Source organism: Symphalangus syndactylus, chromosome 22 (genome assembly GCF_028878055.3).
Source record: "Symphalangus syndactylus isolate Jambi chromosome 22, NHGRI_mSymSyn1-v2.1_pri, whole genome shotgun sequence".
In the NCBI taxonomy this organism is placed as follows: Eukaryota; Metazoa; Chordata; class Mammalia; order Primates; family Hylobatidae; genus Symphalangus; species Symphalangus syndactylus.
The window spans coordinates 14,958,769-14,978,495 of NC_072444.2; the positions used below are offsets into that span (position 1 = coordinate 14,958,769).

The 19,727-nt window shown below is 58.5% G+C and overlaps 1 protein-coding gene across 1 annotated transcript in view; it reads right to left on the reverse strand.

Annotated features, from left to right (window-relative positions):
- Window positions 1-490: 490 nt before the first annotated feature.
- The window catches only part of EPHA8 (EPH receptor A8), a 40,517-nt gene continuing 21,280 nt past the window's right edge, over window positions 491-19,727 (reverse strand). The window contains exons 4-17 of the mRNA XM_055262130.2: window positions 18,105-18,260; window positions 15,409-15,744; window positions 11,172-11,296; window positions 10,936-11,098; window positions 9,189-9,282; window positions 8,337-8,404; window positions 7,043-7,207; window positions 6,678-6,863; window positions 6,327-6,388; window positions 5,492-5,701; window positions 3,282-3,431; window positions 3,004-3,194; window positions 2,619-2,792; window positions 491-2,455 (exon numbers count right to left, since the gene is read on the reverse strand). Coding sequence (XP_055118105.1) covers window positions 2,341-2,455; window positions 2,619-2,792; window positions 3,004-3,194; window positions 3,282-3,431; window positions 5,492-5,701; window positions 6,327-6,388; window positions 6,678-6,863; window positions 7,043-7,207; window positions 8,337-8,404; window positions 9,189-9,282; window positions 10,936-11,098; window positions 11,172-11,296; window positions 15,409-15,744; window positions 18,105-18,260 — 2,195 coding nt within the window. The 3' untranslated portion in view covers window positions 491-2,340. The remainder of the gene's footprint in view (window positions 2,456-2,618; window positions 2,793-3,003; window positions 3,195-3,281; window positions 3,432-5,491; window positions 5,702-6,326; window positions 6,389-6,677; window positions 6,864-7,042; window positions 7,208-8,336; window positions 8,405-9,188; window positions 9,283-10,935; window positions 11,099-11,171; window positions 11,297-15,408; window positions 15,745-18,104; window positions 18,261-19,727) is intronic.

Genomic DNA, 19,727 nt, shown 5'->3' on the forward strand with positions numbered 1-19,727 from the left:
TTCCCGTTCTGCCTCCCAGCACCCAGGTCTCCCAGTGGCCCCCCTTGATCCTGAGGAAGTTGTTCCCAGGAAATGTCCTTTCCCTGTGTACTCCTCTTCCAGGGGGGCATCTTTCTCCCCCAAGAGAACTCAAGGGCAATGCCCAGCTGGGACTGGACTCTATGGTTAAGTACCATGTGCATCCCTTGGAAGAGAGAATTTGGGGCTGTGGGGTGCTTCCTAGCTGAGCCTGGGATTTGGGGTGTGACAATTCTAGGTTCTGATTCATCCCCCGGTCTGTCCTTGGCTTTAGGCAGGTTGGCTGAACCAGGACTCAGCTTCCCCGTATGTACAATCCATGCACTAATCCCACCTCCCCAGACAGATGAGAAAACCAGAGGGGAGAAAAATGGATGGGATGCAAACAGTAGGCGCTCAGTATGAGGCTGGCCCTTCCCCAACAGGAGATGTCAAGCTTGTAGCGATGGGGAAAAAATGGGGGACACAGGCAAAGATGAGGCAGAATTTATTCTTCTTGTGGGTAAGTTCAAGAGTCAGGATGGAGACCACAGAAAGGCAGATCCCTGGGACCCTGAGATGGACCCCACACTAGAGTGAGGGGCCACACTTTTGCAAGTGCCAGGCCCACGGCGCCTCCATGACTGTGAGGATCCAGAGCCCAGAAACCGGGTAAGAGTGGGGTGGGGTGGGGAGGAAGACACGATCCCCCCCCAGATCGTGTTCTGACCATGTTTCCGACTTCCATAGGAAGGAAGAACAGCTCGGCTATATAGTAATATAATATATAGAGGTGTAGAGAGCTGGCCGCGGCACCTGGATGGGGCTGAGACTCCCCGAATTATTGCAGAAGGGAGAGGGGGCTCAGTGCTGGTGTCCCTGCGGGATAGCTGTGCTGGCTATGGGGAGGGGGGACAGGGCTGGGCAGCTGGGCTCGCCGCTCCCTCTGGGGCTGGCAGGGGGCACACAGTGGGGTTCCTGCTTCCCTGCCTGCCAATGGCCCCCGGGATGTGGCTTTCTCACCCTGGGTGCTTTTTATGTGCTTTGAAGACCATTTTTGCATTGTCAGGAGTGAGGAAAAAATATTCTGACATGGTAGAAAAGAGATATTTACATACCCTGGTGGGCCGTAAGGGGGAGGTCAGTGTGACAGGGGAGGGGCTTCCAGGGCACTTTCACCCCCAGCGCCCATGTGGGACGGTGTATGGGGACGAGAGCCTTGGCGGGAGGCCGGAGCCCCGACTCTGGCGCTTGGTTGCGGTGCGACCTGGGACGGGGCATCACCCCTCTCTCCAGGCCTCAGTCTCCCCATATGCTACAGGAAGGGGTGGGTTGGGGACTGAGAAGATAGGATCCTCTGGTCCCTGATCCTAGGCCTGGGGGACAAAGGGCAGGCGTCAGGGCTGGGCATTGAAAGGTTGGCGAAGGGACTTTGAGTGAGGAGACCTGGGCCGTGGAGGGAAGGCATCAGAGGCTAGAGGGGGCTGCTGAGCCCCTGGCCCTGGCCAGGCAGCCAAGCCCAGCTGAGGGCATCTCATGTGCTCTGCCGTGATGCCTCCATGAAGGCGGCCAGCGGGACTGGCCGGGAACCCTGTTTTCCTGTTGAAGCAGCGGTGAGAGCCGGGTGGAGGCTGCAAGTGGCCTCCTCGGCTAGAGGGAGGACCCAGACCTGAGATACAGCCAGGGTGGGCTCACCCAGGCAGAGACGAGGGTGGGCCTGGTGCTGGTGCAGTTCAGAAGTGGCCCCTGGCTCCAGCCTCCAGGTGTGGGGGGACATAGGGGTGAGCCTCTCCCCTGCCCCCGTGGGTGCTGGACCTGGCGGTGTCACACTGAGTTCCCTGCTCACACACCTCCTCATTCATGACACACCATCCACCATCACCCACATGTGCCTCCAGCCTTAACGGATCAGCACACACTCATAACGTGCACACGTCCATGCTGAGACCCGAAGGGGTGGACACACTTGATCACACACTGTTCACATGGGATCCCATGACCTTGTGAGAACACCCCCCACCACACACAGACATGCACGCACACAGAGGCAGGCGAGTGATGTCCCTGTTGGACTCTGGGGCGTGGAGGCCCCAGGCTCTGGAAAAGAGAAGGTGCCTGCCCTGGGGGACAGGTGTCCTGGCCAGGGCGGCCACCAAAGGCCCCTTCCCAGGCACCTGACCCCTGATAACTCCAGGTCCTGTGGCGAAGCCTTCAGCCCCTCTAGTGCCCAAGAGGAGGGCAGAGGCCTGGGGCCGCCCTGCCTGCTGCCAGCCCCTCATGTCCTCTGCCACTGGCATGACCTGGGGTGGGCTTGGTGGCCTCCTGGGCCCTGCTGGCTGTGCATCAGAGGTGCCGGCGGGGCCCCTGGGTGCTGGTCAGCTGGGCCCGCATGGTCTGAATGCTGCCCAGGATCTTCTTCTGGTGGCCCATGAGGGTGATGCCCAGGGCACGCACGTCCCTGTGAAGGAAGGGTGCTGCTGGCCAGCTGGGCCTGGGAGGCTGGGAGCCCCGCACGCAGCCAGGGCCATGGATCTGGTCCTATAGCCTCCCTGGAGGCCCTGCCTCTGGGTCCCCGCCCCTGCCCCCACACGCATGGGCCCCCAGCCCCACCCGTCACTCACTGGGCGTTCATGCGTAGCACCATGCCCAGAGAGGAGTAGCCGCCCGCAGCGAAGTGGTCTCGGTACCGGCCCATGCGGATGGAGTCCAGCCAGTCCCCCACGGTGAGGCCCCCACCGCCACCGCTGCCCCCTCGGAGGTCAAAGCAGCTCCGGGCGAAGGCAGGGGGTGGGCACCTGAGGCACAGGGGCTCTTGGTAAGTGGCCAGAGGGTTCGGGAGGCTGGACCCCCAAAAGAAGCAGGCTGAGGAAAGGGTTAGGCAGGGCAGGGGCCAGGGGCCCAGGCTGGGCCTGGTCCTAGTGTCAGGGTCAAACTGTCCCAGGGACAGATCTGGGGCAATACTGGGAGGCAGCTGGGCCTCAAGGAGCTGGGGTGGGCACAAGGCACCTGCTGACAGTGGCGGTGGCCCTGAGACTCTCGGGGCTGCGGATCAGCGCATCGAGGACACTGACAATCTGGGAGAAGCGAGGCCGCTGCGCCCGGTCCTTGTGCCAGCAGTCGAGCATGAGCTGGTGCAGGGCTCGAGGGCAGCCCATGGGCGCGGGCAGGCGGTACCCCTCCTCCACGGAGCTGATGACCTGCAGGGGATCAGCGCTGGGCTCAGCCGTCCCTCCCTGCACCCCGAGGCTCCACCGCCCGCGGCCCTGCCAGGGCCGGGCACTCACATCCCGATTGGTCATGTTCCAGTAGGGCCGCTCCCCGTAGGCCAGCACCTCCCACATGACCACGCCGAAGCTCCACACGTCGCTGGCTGAGGAGAAGGTGCGGAAGGCGATGGCCTCTGGGGCCGTCCAACGGATGGGGATCTTCCCGCCCTGCGACAGACACACAAGAGTCGAGGGGCTGCCCAGGCCTGGCAGGGTGTCCCCCGAGCCATCTGAATCACAGAGCTAAACACTGGGGTCCTGTTTCCCAGTCCAGGGGGACAACACAGCCCCCACCTTCCCAGAGCACCTGTCCCGAGGGAGGCCCCACAAGAGCCGCCGTGAAGATGAAGGAAGGATTGAGACGCCTGGTACAAACAGGTGCTCAGCCAATACCCGTCACAAGCCAAGGGGGCTCAGGGGCCACAGCCTAGTCATTTTCTAACTCTTGCTCTTCCTTCTCTTCCCCCACTTCCTTCTCCTTTCTCCTCCCTTCCTCCCTTCCCTTCTTCCTTTCTCCCTTTTTTTCCTCCTCCCTTCCTTCCTTTCCTCCTCCTTTCCTTCCTTCCCTTCTTCCTTCCTCCCTCTTTCTGTCCTTCCTTCCCTCCTTTCTTCTTTCCCTCCCACCTTCCTCCCTCCCTCCTTTCCTTCCGTCCTTCTTTCCTTCCTGCCTGCCTCCCTCCTTCTCTCCCTCCTCCTCCTTCCCTCCCTCCCTCCTCCTTCCTTCCTTCTCTCCTTCCCTCCTTCCTTCCTCCTTCTCTCCTTCCTCCCTTCCTTCCTCCCTCCCTCTCTCCCTTCCTTCCTTCCTTCCTCCCCCACTCCCTCCCTCCTTCTCTCCCTTCCCTCCCACCCTCCCTCCTTCCTTCTCTCCTTCCCTCCTTCCTTCTTCTTCTCTCCTTCCTCCCTCCCTCCCTTCCTCCTTCTCTCCTTCCTCCCTCCCTCCCTCCCTTCCTTCCTTCCTCCCTCCTTCTCTCCTTCCTCCCTCCCTCCCTTCCTTCCTCCCTCCCTCTCTCCCTTCCTTCCTTCCTCCCCCACTCCCTCCCTCTTTCTCTCCCTCCCCTCCTTCCTTCCCTCCATCCCTCCTTTCCTCCTTCTCTCCTTCTTGTCCTTCCTTCCTCCCTTCCTCCTTCCCTTCCTTCCTCCCCCACTCCCTCCCTCATTCCTTCTCTCCTTCCCTCCCTTCCTCCCTTCCCTCTCCCCTTCTCTCCCCTTCCCTTCTTCCTTCCTTTCCACCTTCCTTCCTTCCCTCATTTCCCTCCTCTTTCCTCCCTCCCTCTCTCCTTTCCTTCCCTCCTTTCTTCCTCCTTCCCTCCTTCCTTCCTTCCTCCCCTACTCCATCTCTCCTTCCCTCCCTTCCTCCCTCCTTCCTTCCCTCCCTCCCTCCTTCCCTCCATCCTTCCTTCCCTTCATCCTTTCCCTCCCCTCCCCTCCTCTTCCCTCCCCTTCCCTTCCTTTCTTCTTTTTCTCCTTCCTTCCTTCCCTCCTTTCTTTTCCCTCCCCCTTCCTCCCTTCCTCTCTCCCTTCTTTCCCTCCTTCCCTCCCACTTTCCCTCCTCCCTCCCTCCCTCCTTTCCTTCCTTCCCTTCCTCCCTCCCTTCCTTCCTTCCCTTCCTCCCTCCCTTCCTTCCTTCCCTCCTCCCTCCCTCCCTCCCTCCCTCCCTCTCTCCACTCCCTCCTTCCTTTCCTTCCTTCTTTCTTTTGTTGTCACAGGATCCTTTCTCCACGCGAAACCTTACTCAGAGGCTGTGGGACAGAGGCTAAGGGAGGGCTCCTATTGGGGCCAGGGTGGAAACTGGCCCCTGTGCACTCAGCTCCTGCCTTTAAGGCTGCCCCTAAGGCACCTCTAGAGAGGTCCAAATCCCCATGGAACGTGTTTGAAAACAGCTGGGTTTTAGGCAAACTTTAGAGACAGATATGGAGTCTGGGTACAATTCGGGGAGATTCCAACCCTCCTGAAGTCTCCTGGTGAGTGAGTGAGTGAGTGACCGTGGGGACCAGCCCTGGGGTCTCCCCTGGCCACCTGGTGACAGAGGAAAGGCAGGCAAGGCTGTTCCCATTTCCCAGAGGAAGGCACTGGCGTGAAGAGGAGAAGCAGGATGTGCCCCAGGTTGAGGGCCACCCCGAAACTGCCAACTTCATTCAGCTACTTGCAGAAGAATTGTTGGGCCCTGGGTGCCACCGGCGCCACCTCCCCACTCCCCAGTCTAGCCGGAAGGAGTGTGGGCGACGCACCGTGGTGGTGTAGGCAGCATCCGGGTCGTCCTCCAGCACCCGTGAGAGCCCGAAGTCAGACACTTTGCAGACCAGGTTGCTGTCAACCAGGACGTTGCGGGCAGCCAGGTCTCGGTGGACGTAGCCCAGGTCTGAGAGGTAGCGCATGCCGGCACCCACTCCTCTCAGCATGCCCAGCAGCTGCATGATGGTGAACTGCCCGTCGTGGGTCTGCAGGGGGACACGGCTTGGGCTTCAGGAAAGCCCAGTGAGGCGCCTGGTCCGTGAACAGGAACCCCTCCCATCTGCAGGATGCTCTCGAGTTGAGACGGCGCTTTGCAATTTACCAAGTGCGTCACTACTTCTGAAGCATCTTGCAGTTAAGGGTTATTCTCCTGGTCTCCTTTACCCTCACAGCAACCCTGCGAGGTAGGTGGGGCAGCAATGACTGCTTACCCATTTTGTGTAACGAGAGATGGAGGCCCAGAAAGGTTAAGCTCTGTGCCTAAGAGCATCCAGCAAAGAAACTGTGGGCAGGAGCTGGGAATCCAGCCATCTCCACCACAGCCAGCATGCCCCCCAGCTGGGTGGGGCCTGGATTCCCACAGAGGCACCCCCCTCAGCCTGTGTGCAGGGCAGCAGGATCCCATGGAGCAGAAGCATTTTCATGCAATGGGGGCCGAAAGGCAGTTCGACTGGATGACCTCGAAGACCTCCTCCCTATACCTGCCTCCCGCCCCCCGGCCTGTGGTGTCCAAGCCAGGGAGGGGGCTTAGAGGGCTTTGCACTATCTCCCAACACCCAGACTGAACCTCCCTCCCCAAGCCCATGCGAGAGGCAGGGGTGGGACACGCACCCTCAGGAAGGTGTCCAGAGAGCCGTTCTCCATGTACTCGGTCACGATCATTGCCAGGCGGCCTGGGCGGGCAGTGGGGAGAGGGTGGCTCTTGGTTTGGGGCTCAGGACTGCTGATCAGAGACCCCAGGAGCACACCACCATCCCAGGACCTGTGCCAGCAATGGAAGCCCCAGGGTGCCTTGGGTTTCCACTGGGGTCCCACGCTCTGGGCACCCCGAGTCATTCGGGGACCTGAACCAAGAAGACAGGGTCAGGTGGGGCAGAGCAGGATGGATGAAGGGATGGACCCAGAGGCCTCTCCAGGAAGGAGGGGCACTGCAGGGGGAGGCTGTCCTTGCCTGGCACCTACCACGGGTGACGACACCCTCGAGGCGGATGATGTTGGGATGGTCGAACTGCCCCATGATGGACGCCTCACTCAGGAAGTCCCGCCTCTGTCTCTCTGTGTAGCCGGCTTTGAGGGCCTTGATGGCCACGGGCACATCCCGCTGCCCTGGCACCCGCAGCCTCCCGTAGCAGACTTCCCCGGACTCTCCTGCAAGCCCCGAGAGGGGCAGGTGGGGAGGGAGGGCAGTGGGACCCTCAGACTCCCCCAGCCTCCCAGGCCCTTGTACCCCCTGGGCCTGCCAGAGGCCTAGGTCACACGCTCCCTCTGCCCTGGGTGCCCCTACCTTGCCCCGTGCTGGCCCCGCCCTCACAACCCCTGAGACTCACCAGAGCCGATGATTTTCTCTATGTGGATCCTAGAGGCCTCGATCTCCCGAGTGAAACTGCGGCCCGCCCGGCCCGGCTCCTCGTAGGTGTGGGGTTCCGCATAGAACTGGGGCTCTGGGAGCTTTCCCGGGGGGTGGTGCAGAGGCAGGAAGACAGGTGGGGGTGCTGAGGGGCAGGAGGAGGGCCTTCAGGGGGGCCCAGGAGGGATTGCTCTCTCCCGGCATTCCCTGGGCCTGGGATGGGTCTGGGGTGGGGTGAGGGGTGTCTCTGGGAATCTCTGGATGTGGTAGCAAACAACACGCACCCCATAAGTACTTTCCAAGTGAAAGTGGGGTCTCTGGAGTCGCTCTGGGGTTTCTATGGGGCTGTGGAGTCTCCGGTGAGTTCTGGGCATGTCTGTCATTTTCTGGGGTCACTTTTACAGTCCTTGAGATCTTTCTAAATTGTTCTGGAGTAGAATGTAGCAAAAATAAGTTTTTGCCACAAGGGTCAACTTTGATTCATTGAAAATAGTTTCTGGCCGGGCGTGATGGCTCATGCCTGTAATCCCAGCTTTTTAGGAGGCCAAGGCGGGCGGATCACTTGAGGTCAAGAGTTCGAGACCAGCCTGGACAACATGGTGAAACCTTGTTTCTACTAAAAATACAAAAATTAGCAGTGTATGGTGAATGCTTGTAATCTGAGCTACTTGGGAGGCTGAGGCAGGAGAATCGCTTCACCTCTGGAGGCAGAGGTTGCAGTGAGGTGAGATTGAGCCATTGCACTCCAGCCTTGGCAACAGAGAGAGACTCCGTCTCAGAAAAAAATAAAATAAATAAAATAAAATAAAAATAAAAAGTAGTTAAGGAGGAGTCTGAGGCTGCACCCAGGCCCAGTGGGAATCAGCACCATGCTTGATGCTAATGTCTGCCATGGGCACAGGAGCAAGGCGTGGAGGGAGGGATCTCCAGATTCAACCTTGTTGTCTGGGATCTCTACAGGATCCTGAAAATCTCTCCGTAGTAGGGGTTCTTGTCCAAGAGTATATGCACTCCCACCCCGAAATCATATACAAATGCGTGCCCTTCCCTGGGGAGAGGATCTCTAGCATCCCGAATGGAATCTGAGAGTCCAGGAGGCATGAACGGTGCTGCCCTCTGGGGCACCAGGTCTCTGTGACACCCTGGAATCTGTCTCTTGGGCTCTGGTTTTTTCACTGGGCACCTTCCTCCTTCCCATCTGTGCCATCCCCAGTCCAGCACTGGGTCCCCTGTGGCCTTCCCTCTGCCCCAGACCTCTGGGCCTCTGCACTCACCCTGTCCATTCTGATAGTGCATCTTCTCCTCGTCTGAGTCCTGGAAGGCCTTGCTGTAGCCACAGTGCCTGCAGAGGAGGGCACCGCCCTGCCTGAGGCCAGGCCATCCCTAGCCCAGGAGCTGACCCCAACCAGGGGACGAGTTCATGGCTTCTCTCTTCATGCCCCTTCCCCTGACAGGTCAGCTCCTGCTCCTTACAAAGTCTGCAGGGGAGAGTCCCTGACTCCAGGCTCTCAACCCAGCTAAACCGTGACAGCCATGATGGTCACAAGCACTGTGGGATCCTCAACATGTCCTCCAGTCCACCTGACCCTCTTGGCAAAGTCTACGATGCTGTTAGCCCCATGTTATATGAAACCACCCTTGGTGGGGGCATTGGGAGATGAGGCTTCTGTGGCCAACTACACTGGGTGACCTTGGCCAGCCCCTTCCCTTCCCTGGGTCAGCATTTCTCCATCAGTTAGATGACCCTTACAGTTCTCATTGTCTGGGACCCCAAGCCCACACACTATCCTCTCTCCACCTCTCCCCAAAATGGAGCGGGAGAGGACAAAGTAACCGAGAGTATGGGCTTGAGTTTGACAGATCTAGGCTCATGTCCTAGCTCTGGCATTTATCAACTGTGTGATTCTGGCAAGAAGCCTAACCTCTCTGATCCCCAATTTACTCACCTGCAAAGTGAGGTCAGAATCTCTACATCACTGGCATGTCATTAGGTTAAATGAGGTGGTGTATTTGTAAGTAAGCCAGCCCCAGGCACACGGGGACCACCGGCTCGGTGGGGCTGGGGGCAGGCAGGAGGTACAGCGCTTGAGAGGAGGGGCTGAGTGTGGCTGGGCCAGACCACCCACCTCTTCTTGCAGATGAGCAGGAGCAGAAGAACCACCAGGCCCGTGATGAGCGTCAGGCAGATCCAGACAATGGTCCTGGTGTCATAGCGGGGCCCTGCAGGGGAAAGCCAGGGTTGGGGGACCAGGCTCTCAGCCCTGGCCTTGGGCCCAGGGGTCTGGCAGTCCTCTGAGCCTGCCTGGCTGGGACCCTGGAGCCAGTGGGGAGCCTCCTTAGCCATGAGCCAGCTCAGAGTCAGGGCGCAGGCCAGCTCTTCCTCTGTTCCCACCCCACCCTCTACTAAGCTTCCTCTTCAAGCTCCTGAGACCTGGATGCCCGGCTTCCTAATGCTGGTGCCGCTGCCTCTTGGGGCTGTGGGACCGGAAAAGAGTCGCATGTCCTCTGAGCCAATAAACGCCTGTCCTTCCTGTTACCCCGACAGTGACAACACGGAGTGTGCTGAGAGCTGTACCTTCAAGCCCCAGTAAACCCTCCCCATGTCCCTTCCAGGGTGACCCCAGCACTATCTTCAGTTTTCAGATGGAAAGAGGCTCAGAGAACTCGAGGAATTGACCCGAGGCCACACAGTACATGGGATGGAGGGCTCAGGATTCCCATCCAGGTGGTCTCGAGGGAGTGCCAGGCCTACGAGCACCGGAGGCACTCAGACGCACTAGGGAGCACCAGGTGGGCGGTCACTAGCCCTGTCCTAGCTCTACCACGTGGTGGGTGCACATACAGGAGACCCTGACTCAGGCTGGAGATTGGGGCACGGGGAGAGTGAAAGGGACAGCCTCAAAGTCAGAGGGTCCCAAATGTGACAGTGCCTGGGGTGAGGACTGGGAATTCGCATTTTTGGTAAGTCCCCAGGTGAGACCAATGCCGCTGGTCCCAGACCCTGACACTCATCTCAGTACCAGCCATTGTGTGTTGCGGGGCTGTCACCATCTCTGCTGATGGCAAGATGCCTTAGGCAAGCAATTGTCCTTCTCTTAGCCTGTTTTTCATCTGTGCAAATGCCAACAGAGGCCGGGTGCAGTGGCTCATGCCTGTAATCCCAGCACTTTGGGAGGCCAAGGCAGGCAGATCACCTGAGTTCAGGAGGTCAAGACCAGCCTGGTCAACATGGTGAAACCCCATTTCTATTAAATACACAAAAAATTAGTCTGGCAGCGGTGGCTCATGCCTGTAATCCCAGCACTTTGGGAGGCCGATCACAAGGTCAGGCGTTCCAGACCAGCCTGGCCAAGATGGTGAAACCCCGTCTCTACAAAAAATACAAAAATTAGCCAGGTGTGGTGGTGGGCGCCTGTACTCCCAGCTACTTGGGAGGCCCGGGCAGGAGAATTGCTTGAACCTGGGAGGTGGAGGTTGCAGTGAGCCGAGATCGCACCACTGCACTCTAGCCTGGGCGACAGAGCAAGACTCCATCTAAAAAAAAAAAAAAATTAGTCGGGTGTGGTGGCTCAAACCTGTAATTCCAGCTACTGTGGAGGCTGAGGCAGAAGAATCCCTTGAACTTACTCGGGAGGTGGAGGCTGCAATGAGCCGAGATTGCGCCACTGCACTCCAGCCTGGGTGGCAGAGTGAAACTCTGTCTCAATTAAATAAAAAACTCCAACAACCCCACTTGGTAGGGCCAGGAGAGCAGAAATCCTGCATTGGCACCAGCTCAGCCCGCACTAGCTCTCTCCTGGCCCACTCCCCCAACCCCAGGGTCCTGGCGCCTGGGCTGCTCCGCGCCCACGCCCGCCCCCTCCCTGCACTCACGGGGTTTCCCGGTCTCCACCTCCATGGCCTGGCTGAAGCGGCCACAGCCTGCTGAGGTGCGGGCTCGGACCTGGAACACGTAGCGTGTGCCCGGTTTGAGGCCGGAGACGGTGGCTCTGGTGGTGACAGCCTTGAGGGTGGAGTAGCTCTGCATCTCCTTGTCCTGCCACGGGACGGTGGTCAGTGGGCCCTGCCCTGCTGGCCCAGCCCCTCCCACTCTGTCCTGCCCGTGGTACCTTCTCGTAGTACTTGATCTCATACTCCAGGATGATGCCGTTCGGCTGCTCGGGCTCCTGCCACAGCAGCGAGACGCTGGTCTGCCCCGCCCGCTCTTGCCGGATCACCACCACCTGGGACGGGGCTGGGGCGGCCAATCCCGTCAGATGGGAGGACGGGAGACAAGGGGTGGCCTCTCTCCCACCCCTTCCCAAGCTGCACCTGGGGATCCTGGTTCCAGCCCTGCTCAGCTTCCTGACGGTCCTGTTCCAGCCCCAGGACAGCCAGCACCCTCCAGTTCTTCCAATAAATCGCTGGTGGCCACTTGGGGTCAGTCCCCTGGGGTTGGTGTGGCCTGGCATAGTCTGGGATGCTGGGGTTGGCTTGGACAAGAAGAGGTCTGAGCCCCCCTCCCCAGGCCAGGGCCCGGCATGGACCAGCTGCTTGGGAGTGCTTGAGGAAGGGGAAAAGGTCAGGAGAAAGAAGTGTAGAAAGAATGGAGGAACTGGCTCCTCACTGCCTGGGTTTGGAGGGTGTAGCTGGGACAGCTCTGGATGCTGAGGGAAGGGGGTGAGCTGAGCCCCAAGTATTCTCCCAGTCACACTTGGTTGCCCACCCACCCCTCCCTCCTTGACGGAGTCACCCATGCCTTTCTTCATGCATCTCTCCCTCCTGGCTCAGGTGCGGTCAGCCCTGTTTGGAGGCTGCTAGGAGGTGTCAGACACAGCTACAGCCACAGCCAAACAGAGGGAACCGCCCTGTCCTCCCTGCCCCTCCAACCCTCAGGCCTCCTCCTCACCTCTGCTCACCCCGAGTTCTGACTCTCTGCCCTACGTGACTAAGTCTTCCCTCATGTCTGGGCATCCCCAGCACAACTGGGAGCTCCCTGAGGGCAGGGACTGCACACAGTAGGTGCCCAATAAATGCTGCTGCTGATTCTGGCATGAGAAATTAAGAAGCAGCTCCAGAGTTGCACTGGAAGGGTGTGGTCCAGGGGAAAGCCCACCAGTCTGGGAGCCAGGCATGGGTTTGGGACTCGGCTCCCTCTCTTGCTAGCTGGGACCCTGGGTGAGTCACTTGCTGTCTGTGGACACCAGGTCCCCTTCTATAAAGTGAAGCTAGTGAGCACCACCTGCCGGGGGAGGGGAGGATTCGATGAGGCCACTGTTTGCAAGGGACACACAGGGTGTGTCTCTTAAAAACCAAGGCAGGAAGTGCTGTGGGATGGGGGCGGACAGAGTGAGACCAGGGCCCAGAGCGGGAGGGGAGTGGGGCTCGCGTCCGAGAGGGCTCCAGGGAGGAGTTGGTTGTAGAGAAGTGGCGATGGTGAGGCAGGAGGGGCAGGTGGTCTTTGAGCACAGGCCTCCACATTTGCTTAGAGCTGTCACTTGATCCTCTAGGACTCCTGAGTGCCTATCACATGCTGGGCACGGGGCTAGGAGCCGGGAACTCTGCAGTGCCCAAGATACCCCTCAAGGAGCTTCTGTCCCAGGAAAGGAGACAGGGAGTCCAATAAACAGGAGAATGGGGGTTCTTTTGGTGCTGGGAAAGTAGGAAGGGGTGCTGTGATGGAGAAGACCTCTGCAGGGCCCGGAAGGGCACTGGGACGTTTCAGCTGAGGTGGTCGGGGGAGCTTCCAGGACAGAGGCGCCAGGCATGGGAATGTCAGGGGAAGAGCGAGTCATTCTGAAGGAGAAGCCAGGCCACGGCCTAGCAGCAGGGAAAGACCCAGCGTGTTCAAGGAGGGGCACCGGAGGCCATTGTGGCCAGAAGAGAGTGAACCAGGGAAAGAGGTGCTCTGGAGAGGCAGGCAGGGGCGAAGCCATGTGGGTCCGCAGGCCATGAGAATGTCTGAATTGCATGTGCGCTCAGCCTGGGCTGTGAAGGGCTTTGAGGACAGCTTGATCTCACGTTATTTTCATTTAAAAAACTTGGGGGGACTGGGCACAGTGGCTCATGCCTGTAATCCCGGCACTGTGGGAGGCTAAGGCAGGAGGATCACTTGAGCCCAGGAATTTCAGATCAGCCTGGAAAATATAGGGAGACCCCATCTCTACAAAAAAAAAAAAAAAATCCCTGGGCATGGTGGTGTGTGCCCTTGGTCAGCTACTTGGGAGGCTGAGGTGGGAGGATCACTTGGGCTCCGGAGATCAAGAATGCAGTGAGCTGTGATTGTGCCACTACACTCCAGCATGGGCGACAGATTGAGATATTGTCTCAAAAAAAGTTTTTTGTAGAGATAGGGTCTTGCCATGTTGCCCAGGCTGGTCTCAAACTCCTGGCCTCAAGTGATCCTCCTGTCTTGGCCTCCCAAAATGCTGGGATTACAAGCATGAGCCACCATGCCCAGCCCTCACTTCTATTTTTAAAGCTCACTCAGGACTGGTGTGGAGAATATCTTGTAGGGGTGAGGCAAGAGGGGTCTCCTGTGGTGGTCCAGGCATGGACTCGTTGGGGGTGGAAGTCAGTTGGTCATTTTGAAGGGAGGCCCCTGGGGCTTTAGGGGGGATGGATGTGACATGCATGAGAGTCAAGGATGACAGCTTGAGTTTGGGGGTGCCACGTCCTAGGGCGGGGCAGGTGCAGGTGTGGCAGGGTTGTTTGTTTTTCACACAACCGAATGGAGACGGGAGTGGGCAGCTGGGTCCCAGGGGAGAGGGCTGCACTGGTGACTGTGAGTTGGGGGTTGTTAGCACGAAGGTGGAATTCAAAGTCATGGGCCCTGAAACAGCCACCCAGAAAAGATGGATCTGGGCACATAGGAAAGACAGGAGGGCCCAGGACATGCCTGGGGACCCAGGGCCTTTAGAGGCCATTTAAAGGAGGTGGGGCTACGAAGACAGAGAGGGACAGGCCACACAGGTCGATGGAAAATGGGGATGGGCTGGGACACAGGAGCAAGAGAAAAGTGTTTCCAGGAGGAGGAAATGAAAAGGGGAGAGGTGCCCATGGATGTGGCCACAGGGGGCTGCTGATTTCTGTGGAGAGGTGAGGAAAGACGTGGAGAAGCCCCGCAGGGGAGAGGAGGAAGTAGATACGCCAGGCACAGACAGAGAGGGTCATATGGGAAGAGAAACGGTCTGGTGGCCGGAGGGGAAGGCAGGTTCAAGGCAGGGTCTAGTTTCCTCTTTAATGTTGGGGCATCCCGGATGCTGCCTGAATGCTGTGGGCTTCTCTTGCTCTCCCCTCCACTTGGGACCAGCCTGCCAGGGGCCTCAGGTGCCTACAGACAGGTGGGTCAGGGCTGGGCTCTACCACGGGGCACATAGCTCACTCTCTCTCTGTGTTGCCGGCACCTGGCACCACGCTTGGCATTTAGTGGGTGTTCCACGAGGGCTGTTGAATGAGGGAATCTTCTGAAGGGCTGAGGCCCTGGCGCCAGAGAGCAGCATGCCCTGGATTCAGAGTTAGGGGGACCTGCCTCACTTGGGAGTGACACAGACCTGGGTTTGAGCCCTGCCTCTGCCACTTCCCATGTCAGGTGGCCCTGGGTGCTCTCCAGGCCTCAGTTTCTTCCTCTGTGACGTGGTGGGCATAGTGTCTGCGGGGCCAGGGCTGCGTGGTTTGGGGAGGAGATGGTGGGTGGGGGCCTGAGGGTCCTGGGCACAGGTGAGGGTGGCTGTTAATAGGAAGCTGCCCTAGGAGGGCTCTTGAGTCAGGCTGTCACTTGACAGGCAGGATCCTCCAGAGTTTGGGAAGAAAGAGGTTCCGGGGATGAATTCAGCCCACCAACTGGCCAGAAACTGATAGATAAACGACTGTGGTCCAACCAGTGCAGCCAAGTCTATCCCAGGGGCAGCTGTAGCAGCTGTTCTGGAAAATGATCATCAGAGTGATTTTATTTTTTAATGACATTTATTGAGCATTTACCACGGGCCAGGTGCTGGGCAAAGCAATTTCATTCCTCTCATTTAAGCCTCCTGAGAGGACCTCAGGTAGGTACTATTATTCCCATTGCACCAGGGAGGAAACAGAGGCACAGAGAGGGAAAGGGAAAGTTCTGGAACCTAGGCTTTCGACGGCCACACTAGCCTGCCTCTGAGCTTTTGGGATTTCTCTTACTTATAGAACGTGTTCCACTTTTCTAAAGGCAATGAAGAGCCTCCAGCTCTGGGTCCTGGTGAGAAGGGCAGGGCCAGAGAGGCATTTGCCTAAAGGCCCACAGCACGTCCCCGGCAGAGCTCTGACCCCTGGATGGGCCTGGAGCAGGGGAAGCTGGGGGACCGGGAATCTGCGGGACAGAGTTTCTCCGCCTACCTGCCTGGTTCGTGGTGATGTTGACCACGGCGGCCCGGCGGGGCTCCGGGCTCAGGTCGGACACGCCATTGACGGCCTCGATCCAGAAGGAGTAGTTCATGTGGGCCAGCAGGTTGGCCACCAGCAGGCTGGCCTGCACCAGGCTTGTCTGCTGGGGCACAAAGCGGGTGCCGCTCCCACATGCCTCGCAGCGGCTCAGTGCCCAGGGGCAGCGGCGGCACACAGCGTTGTAGGTGATGTCACTGCGGCCACCTGGGTCCAGGGGAGGGGCCCACTCCAGAGTCACCGATGTCCCATTCACACTGGAGATCAGGTTCACTGGTGCCGAGGGTGGCCCTGAGGGCAGAGGATGACAGATGGGGCGGCGGTTATTTATTTGGGCTGCCCTGTCTTCTTATCAGACCTGGGGCTCCCCAAGGGAAGGGCTCCCCATCATATTTAGGGCTCCTTAAGGATAAGGTCACATCTACTCCATCCTCTGGAGCCTCCCTAAGGGCAGAGTTTGTGTCTCTGCCATCAGCCTAGGACCACAATGTCAGAGTCTGGGCGCAGAACCCTGGGACCCCATCTCCCCCGCCCATCAGGACCATCATGATCCCAGGGTCTGGGCGTCCCAGTGCTCACCCAGAGCAGGAGAGAGACCGCACAGTCCTGGGGGTGCTCACAGCTGCCACCCCGTGTGTAAGTGACCCAGGCATTTGCAGCCACATCTATTCCTTGACCTTCCTGTGCTGGATCTGATACAAAATGCCACTGAGCACGCACTGTGGAATGAAGTGGAGGCCCCGGCAGCCCACCGTGTATCCGCACGGCTGTGTGCATCAAGCAGCCACTCCCCAACCCCGGGCATGGGAGCCTCTGTCTGGGCAGCACAAAGACTTTGGAGAGAGAGAGGGGTGACCCCTTGGTTGAGGAGACCAGGACGTGGGGCTGGGCGCCTGAGGGGCTGGGGTGGGGGTTTGAGCCAAGAGGGCATGGGGGTCTGTGGGGACTCCTGGCCTCAGAATTCCAGTTCTCAGAATCCCAGGCAGAGAATCTTAGATCTTCAGAAAATGGAATTGTAAGATCTTGGAATCAGAATCTTACAATCTGAAGAGAATTTTAACATCTGAAGGGTATAGAATACTAAAAGCTCAGCCTTTATGGTCTTAAGTTTTCCAGAACCTAAAGGCACTGAACTGTGGGTTTGGAAAGAAACCAGAGTCCAGCCAGCTTCGCGCAAGTGTCCATGACCTGGGGCTGGACTCGCCTTGCCCGAGGAGCCCACGTTGTCACCATGTCACCCGGCCACCTTTTCTGCCCCAACAGGTCCCACGTGGGGAAAATGCACAGATCTGGGCAAGGCAGTGGTGGGAGGGTGGACGTGTGTGTCTGTGTGTATGTGCACAAGCATGTGGGCATGAATGCACCTGGGCCCTCGCCTGCCATGTGCCAGGAGGCTGGGGCTGGGTGGTGATGAATGTATGGGAGGGGGAGATGCGGGTCGATGCTTGGGCAGATTCAGAGTAAAATCAGAACAGTCTGAAGTGCCTCTTGCCCTACCACAAGAGCCTAGGGTTGGCAACCGGGCTGGGCTGGGCAGGCTGTGGTCCCTCCCCACACCTGGAATGGGAGTATGAGTGGCCCGTCAGGACAGATGAGAGGAGAGAATCCAGGCGCTGCATCAGCAGAAGGTAGGACAGTCACGCGGCCCTGCAGGCATGGGCACAGAATCCCTCCCACACCTTCAGGTCCACAGGGCACGTGCACATGCAGCCACACCCTCTCCAGGCACATGCACCCTTGCAGGGCCAGGTGTGCACATGAGCATACACACGTGCTGAGCTCACAAGACACCTTCATTCAAGCTTTACAAGGACTTCTGAGTCCCCTTCAGGTACCCAGATGTACACACACCTACACACACACAACTCCTCCTAAGAATCCTTAATATATGTGACGAATCCTTTATATACGTGAGCTCAACTACACATCACACATTTACACGCAGGCATCCAAACACAATACAGGCGTCGTCTGTAAGAGCAGCTGCCCACACAGACACATGCAACTACACAATCACTGCAGGGGTCCCAGGGCACACACAGAATCAGACATGCGAACTCCTCATTTATTCCTTTCCCCAGCATTTCTTCTCTGGATGTTGATCGTTATTTCTTTATTATAAAAGCTAAAACCAGGTTCATTTGTAAAATTCTACACACACACACACACACACACACACACCACACACACACTACACACACCATACATACATACAGCTCTCAGCATTCCGCAGTTCCAACAAGTTCATCAAAGATGATGGTGATGGAGGGGTTGCTGCCCTAACCCGCACCCTCTCTGCACAGGCGAGCACCCTGGCTTGCCCACCTGGCCCCCAAGACATCGGCATTGCCGCTAGATCAGAAGATGACAAAAACTGCCCAGTGTGGAGAAAGAAGTGAGGCCAGCTCCATTCTGCCCTCCAGTGTAGGTGACACAGGACAGAGGCTGGGAGCCCAGAGAGGTCTAGGTCACCGTGGAGGGGTCAGAGTCACCGCCCCCCCCCCCCACCCCAGACTGACCTCTGGCTCAAGAGAGCCATCTGCCCCTGCACCACCAGCAGAGAACTGGCTCTCTGAGGCCTGGAGGACCAAACACAGGGGCCTGGCCCAGTCTTGGGCTCAAGGGTGCTAGCATCTCGGGGTGGTACTCACGGGTGCAGGCTGAGGACGGCGGGTCCAGGGCTGCGCGGTAGTAGCTGAGGTCACAGTGGCAGGCTTGGGCGGCTGGAGCTGCGGAGTGGCTGTGGGGAGGGCAGCGGGCACACAGCTGGTCCCCAGGGGCTGACTTGTAGAAGCCCAGCTCACAGGCTGTGGAGGAGAAGGTGGCTGCACGTCAGCCAGCAGGGCCACCCTGGCAGGCCTCAGGGACAGCTCTCACTGTGGCCCACAGCTTCCTGGGGGGTCCCCCAGAGGGACGGAAGTGCAGACCTTCACACTGCCCAGTGCTGCCCTCATTTGCAAGGGGCAAAACTGAAGCGTAGAGGGGGCCTGTGTCTTCCACAGGGTTCCACAGCCAGTCAGGGCAGAGCTGAGGTTAAGACCCTGACATGGGAGTCCCAGCCTCAAAGTCAGCCCCATCCCTCAGCGTCTCCAAATTCCCCAGCTCTCCTCTAACTGATCCCTCCCCCAGGCCCTGTCTCCAGCTTTAGGGGTGGAGATGCTGTCCTTCTCTCCTTTATGGGACACTGATCCTTACACGGGACGCCAGCCTAGGGGCCAGGGCCATGGGGCTGAGGATCTAATGCCCTGGAAGTGACTTGGGTGGGATGAGGAAGCAGGCCAGGGATGGGGGTGCTGGGAATGCGACTAGAAAGGGGGGGACACGTGGTAAGACCCATCGCTCCCAAACACGGTCAGACATGGAGCCACCTCCATAAAAATACAGATTCCTGGCGCCACCACAGACAGCTGAGTTAGAAGAGCCAGGGCCGGTACCTGGGGTCTGTTTTACAAGCCTCCCTGGGAGGGTGACTATCCAAGAAGCGCAGGCTCCTCCCCTCCCAGGCCCACACTGTCACTGTCACTGTCACTGTGGCTGGGACTGACCCTCTCTCCAGCCACTGCCACACCCTACCTCATCTCTCACCCACAGCAGCCTTCAGACTTGGCTTCCAGCCCTGCCTCCCCCCACCCAGCTGCCTGCATGATCATGCATTCAGTCAACCACTGTCCATGAGCACAACTCTGGACCAGGCCTGTTTGGGCCTTGGAGGGCTGTGAACCAGAGCCACTGGCTCTCAGTGTGATCACTGCTAGGACGGAGGGAGAGAACAAGGGGGCTAAGGTGATGGAAGGGTAAATGGTGGGAGGAGCTACTTCCCAGAGGAGGAGATGATATTTGAGTTGTGGCCTAAAGAATAAGAACGAGTCCACTGTGCAGGGAGGGGGATACCCTAGGTTGAGGGAGTCTCCAAATTGCACATCTCACTCAGTCACTGCCTGTTTCATGCCTCACAGGCTCCCCAGGGCTTAGACAATGAAACCTGGTGTTCAAATCCCTCCCTGCCTAGCCAAAACCCACTTGGAACCTCCTTTAGTGCTGCCCCTCACCCCCATCCTTAGGCCAAACTAAAGCACTGGCCGATCCCCACACCCAGCAGTCTGATTCCTGCCTTGGGGCCTTTGCACGCGCTGTGCCCTCTTCCTGGGATGCCTTTTCTCCTTTGTCCACCTACTGAGCTCCTCTTTAAGATTAATTTTGAATGTCCCTTCTGGAACTCTAGACACACACACACACACACACACACACACACACAGAGAGAGAAACGACCATTC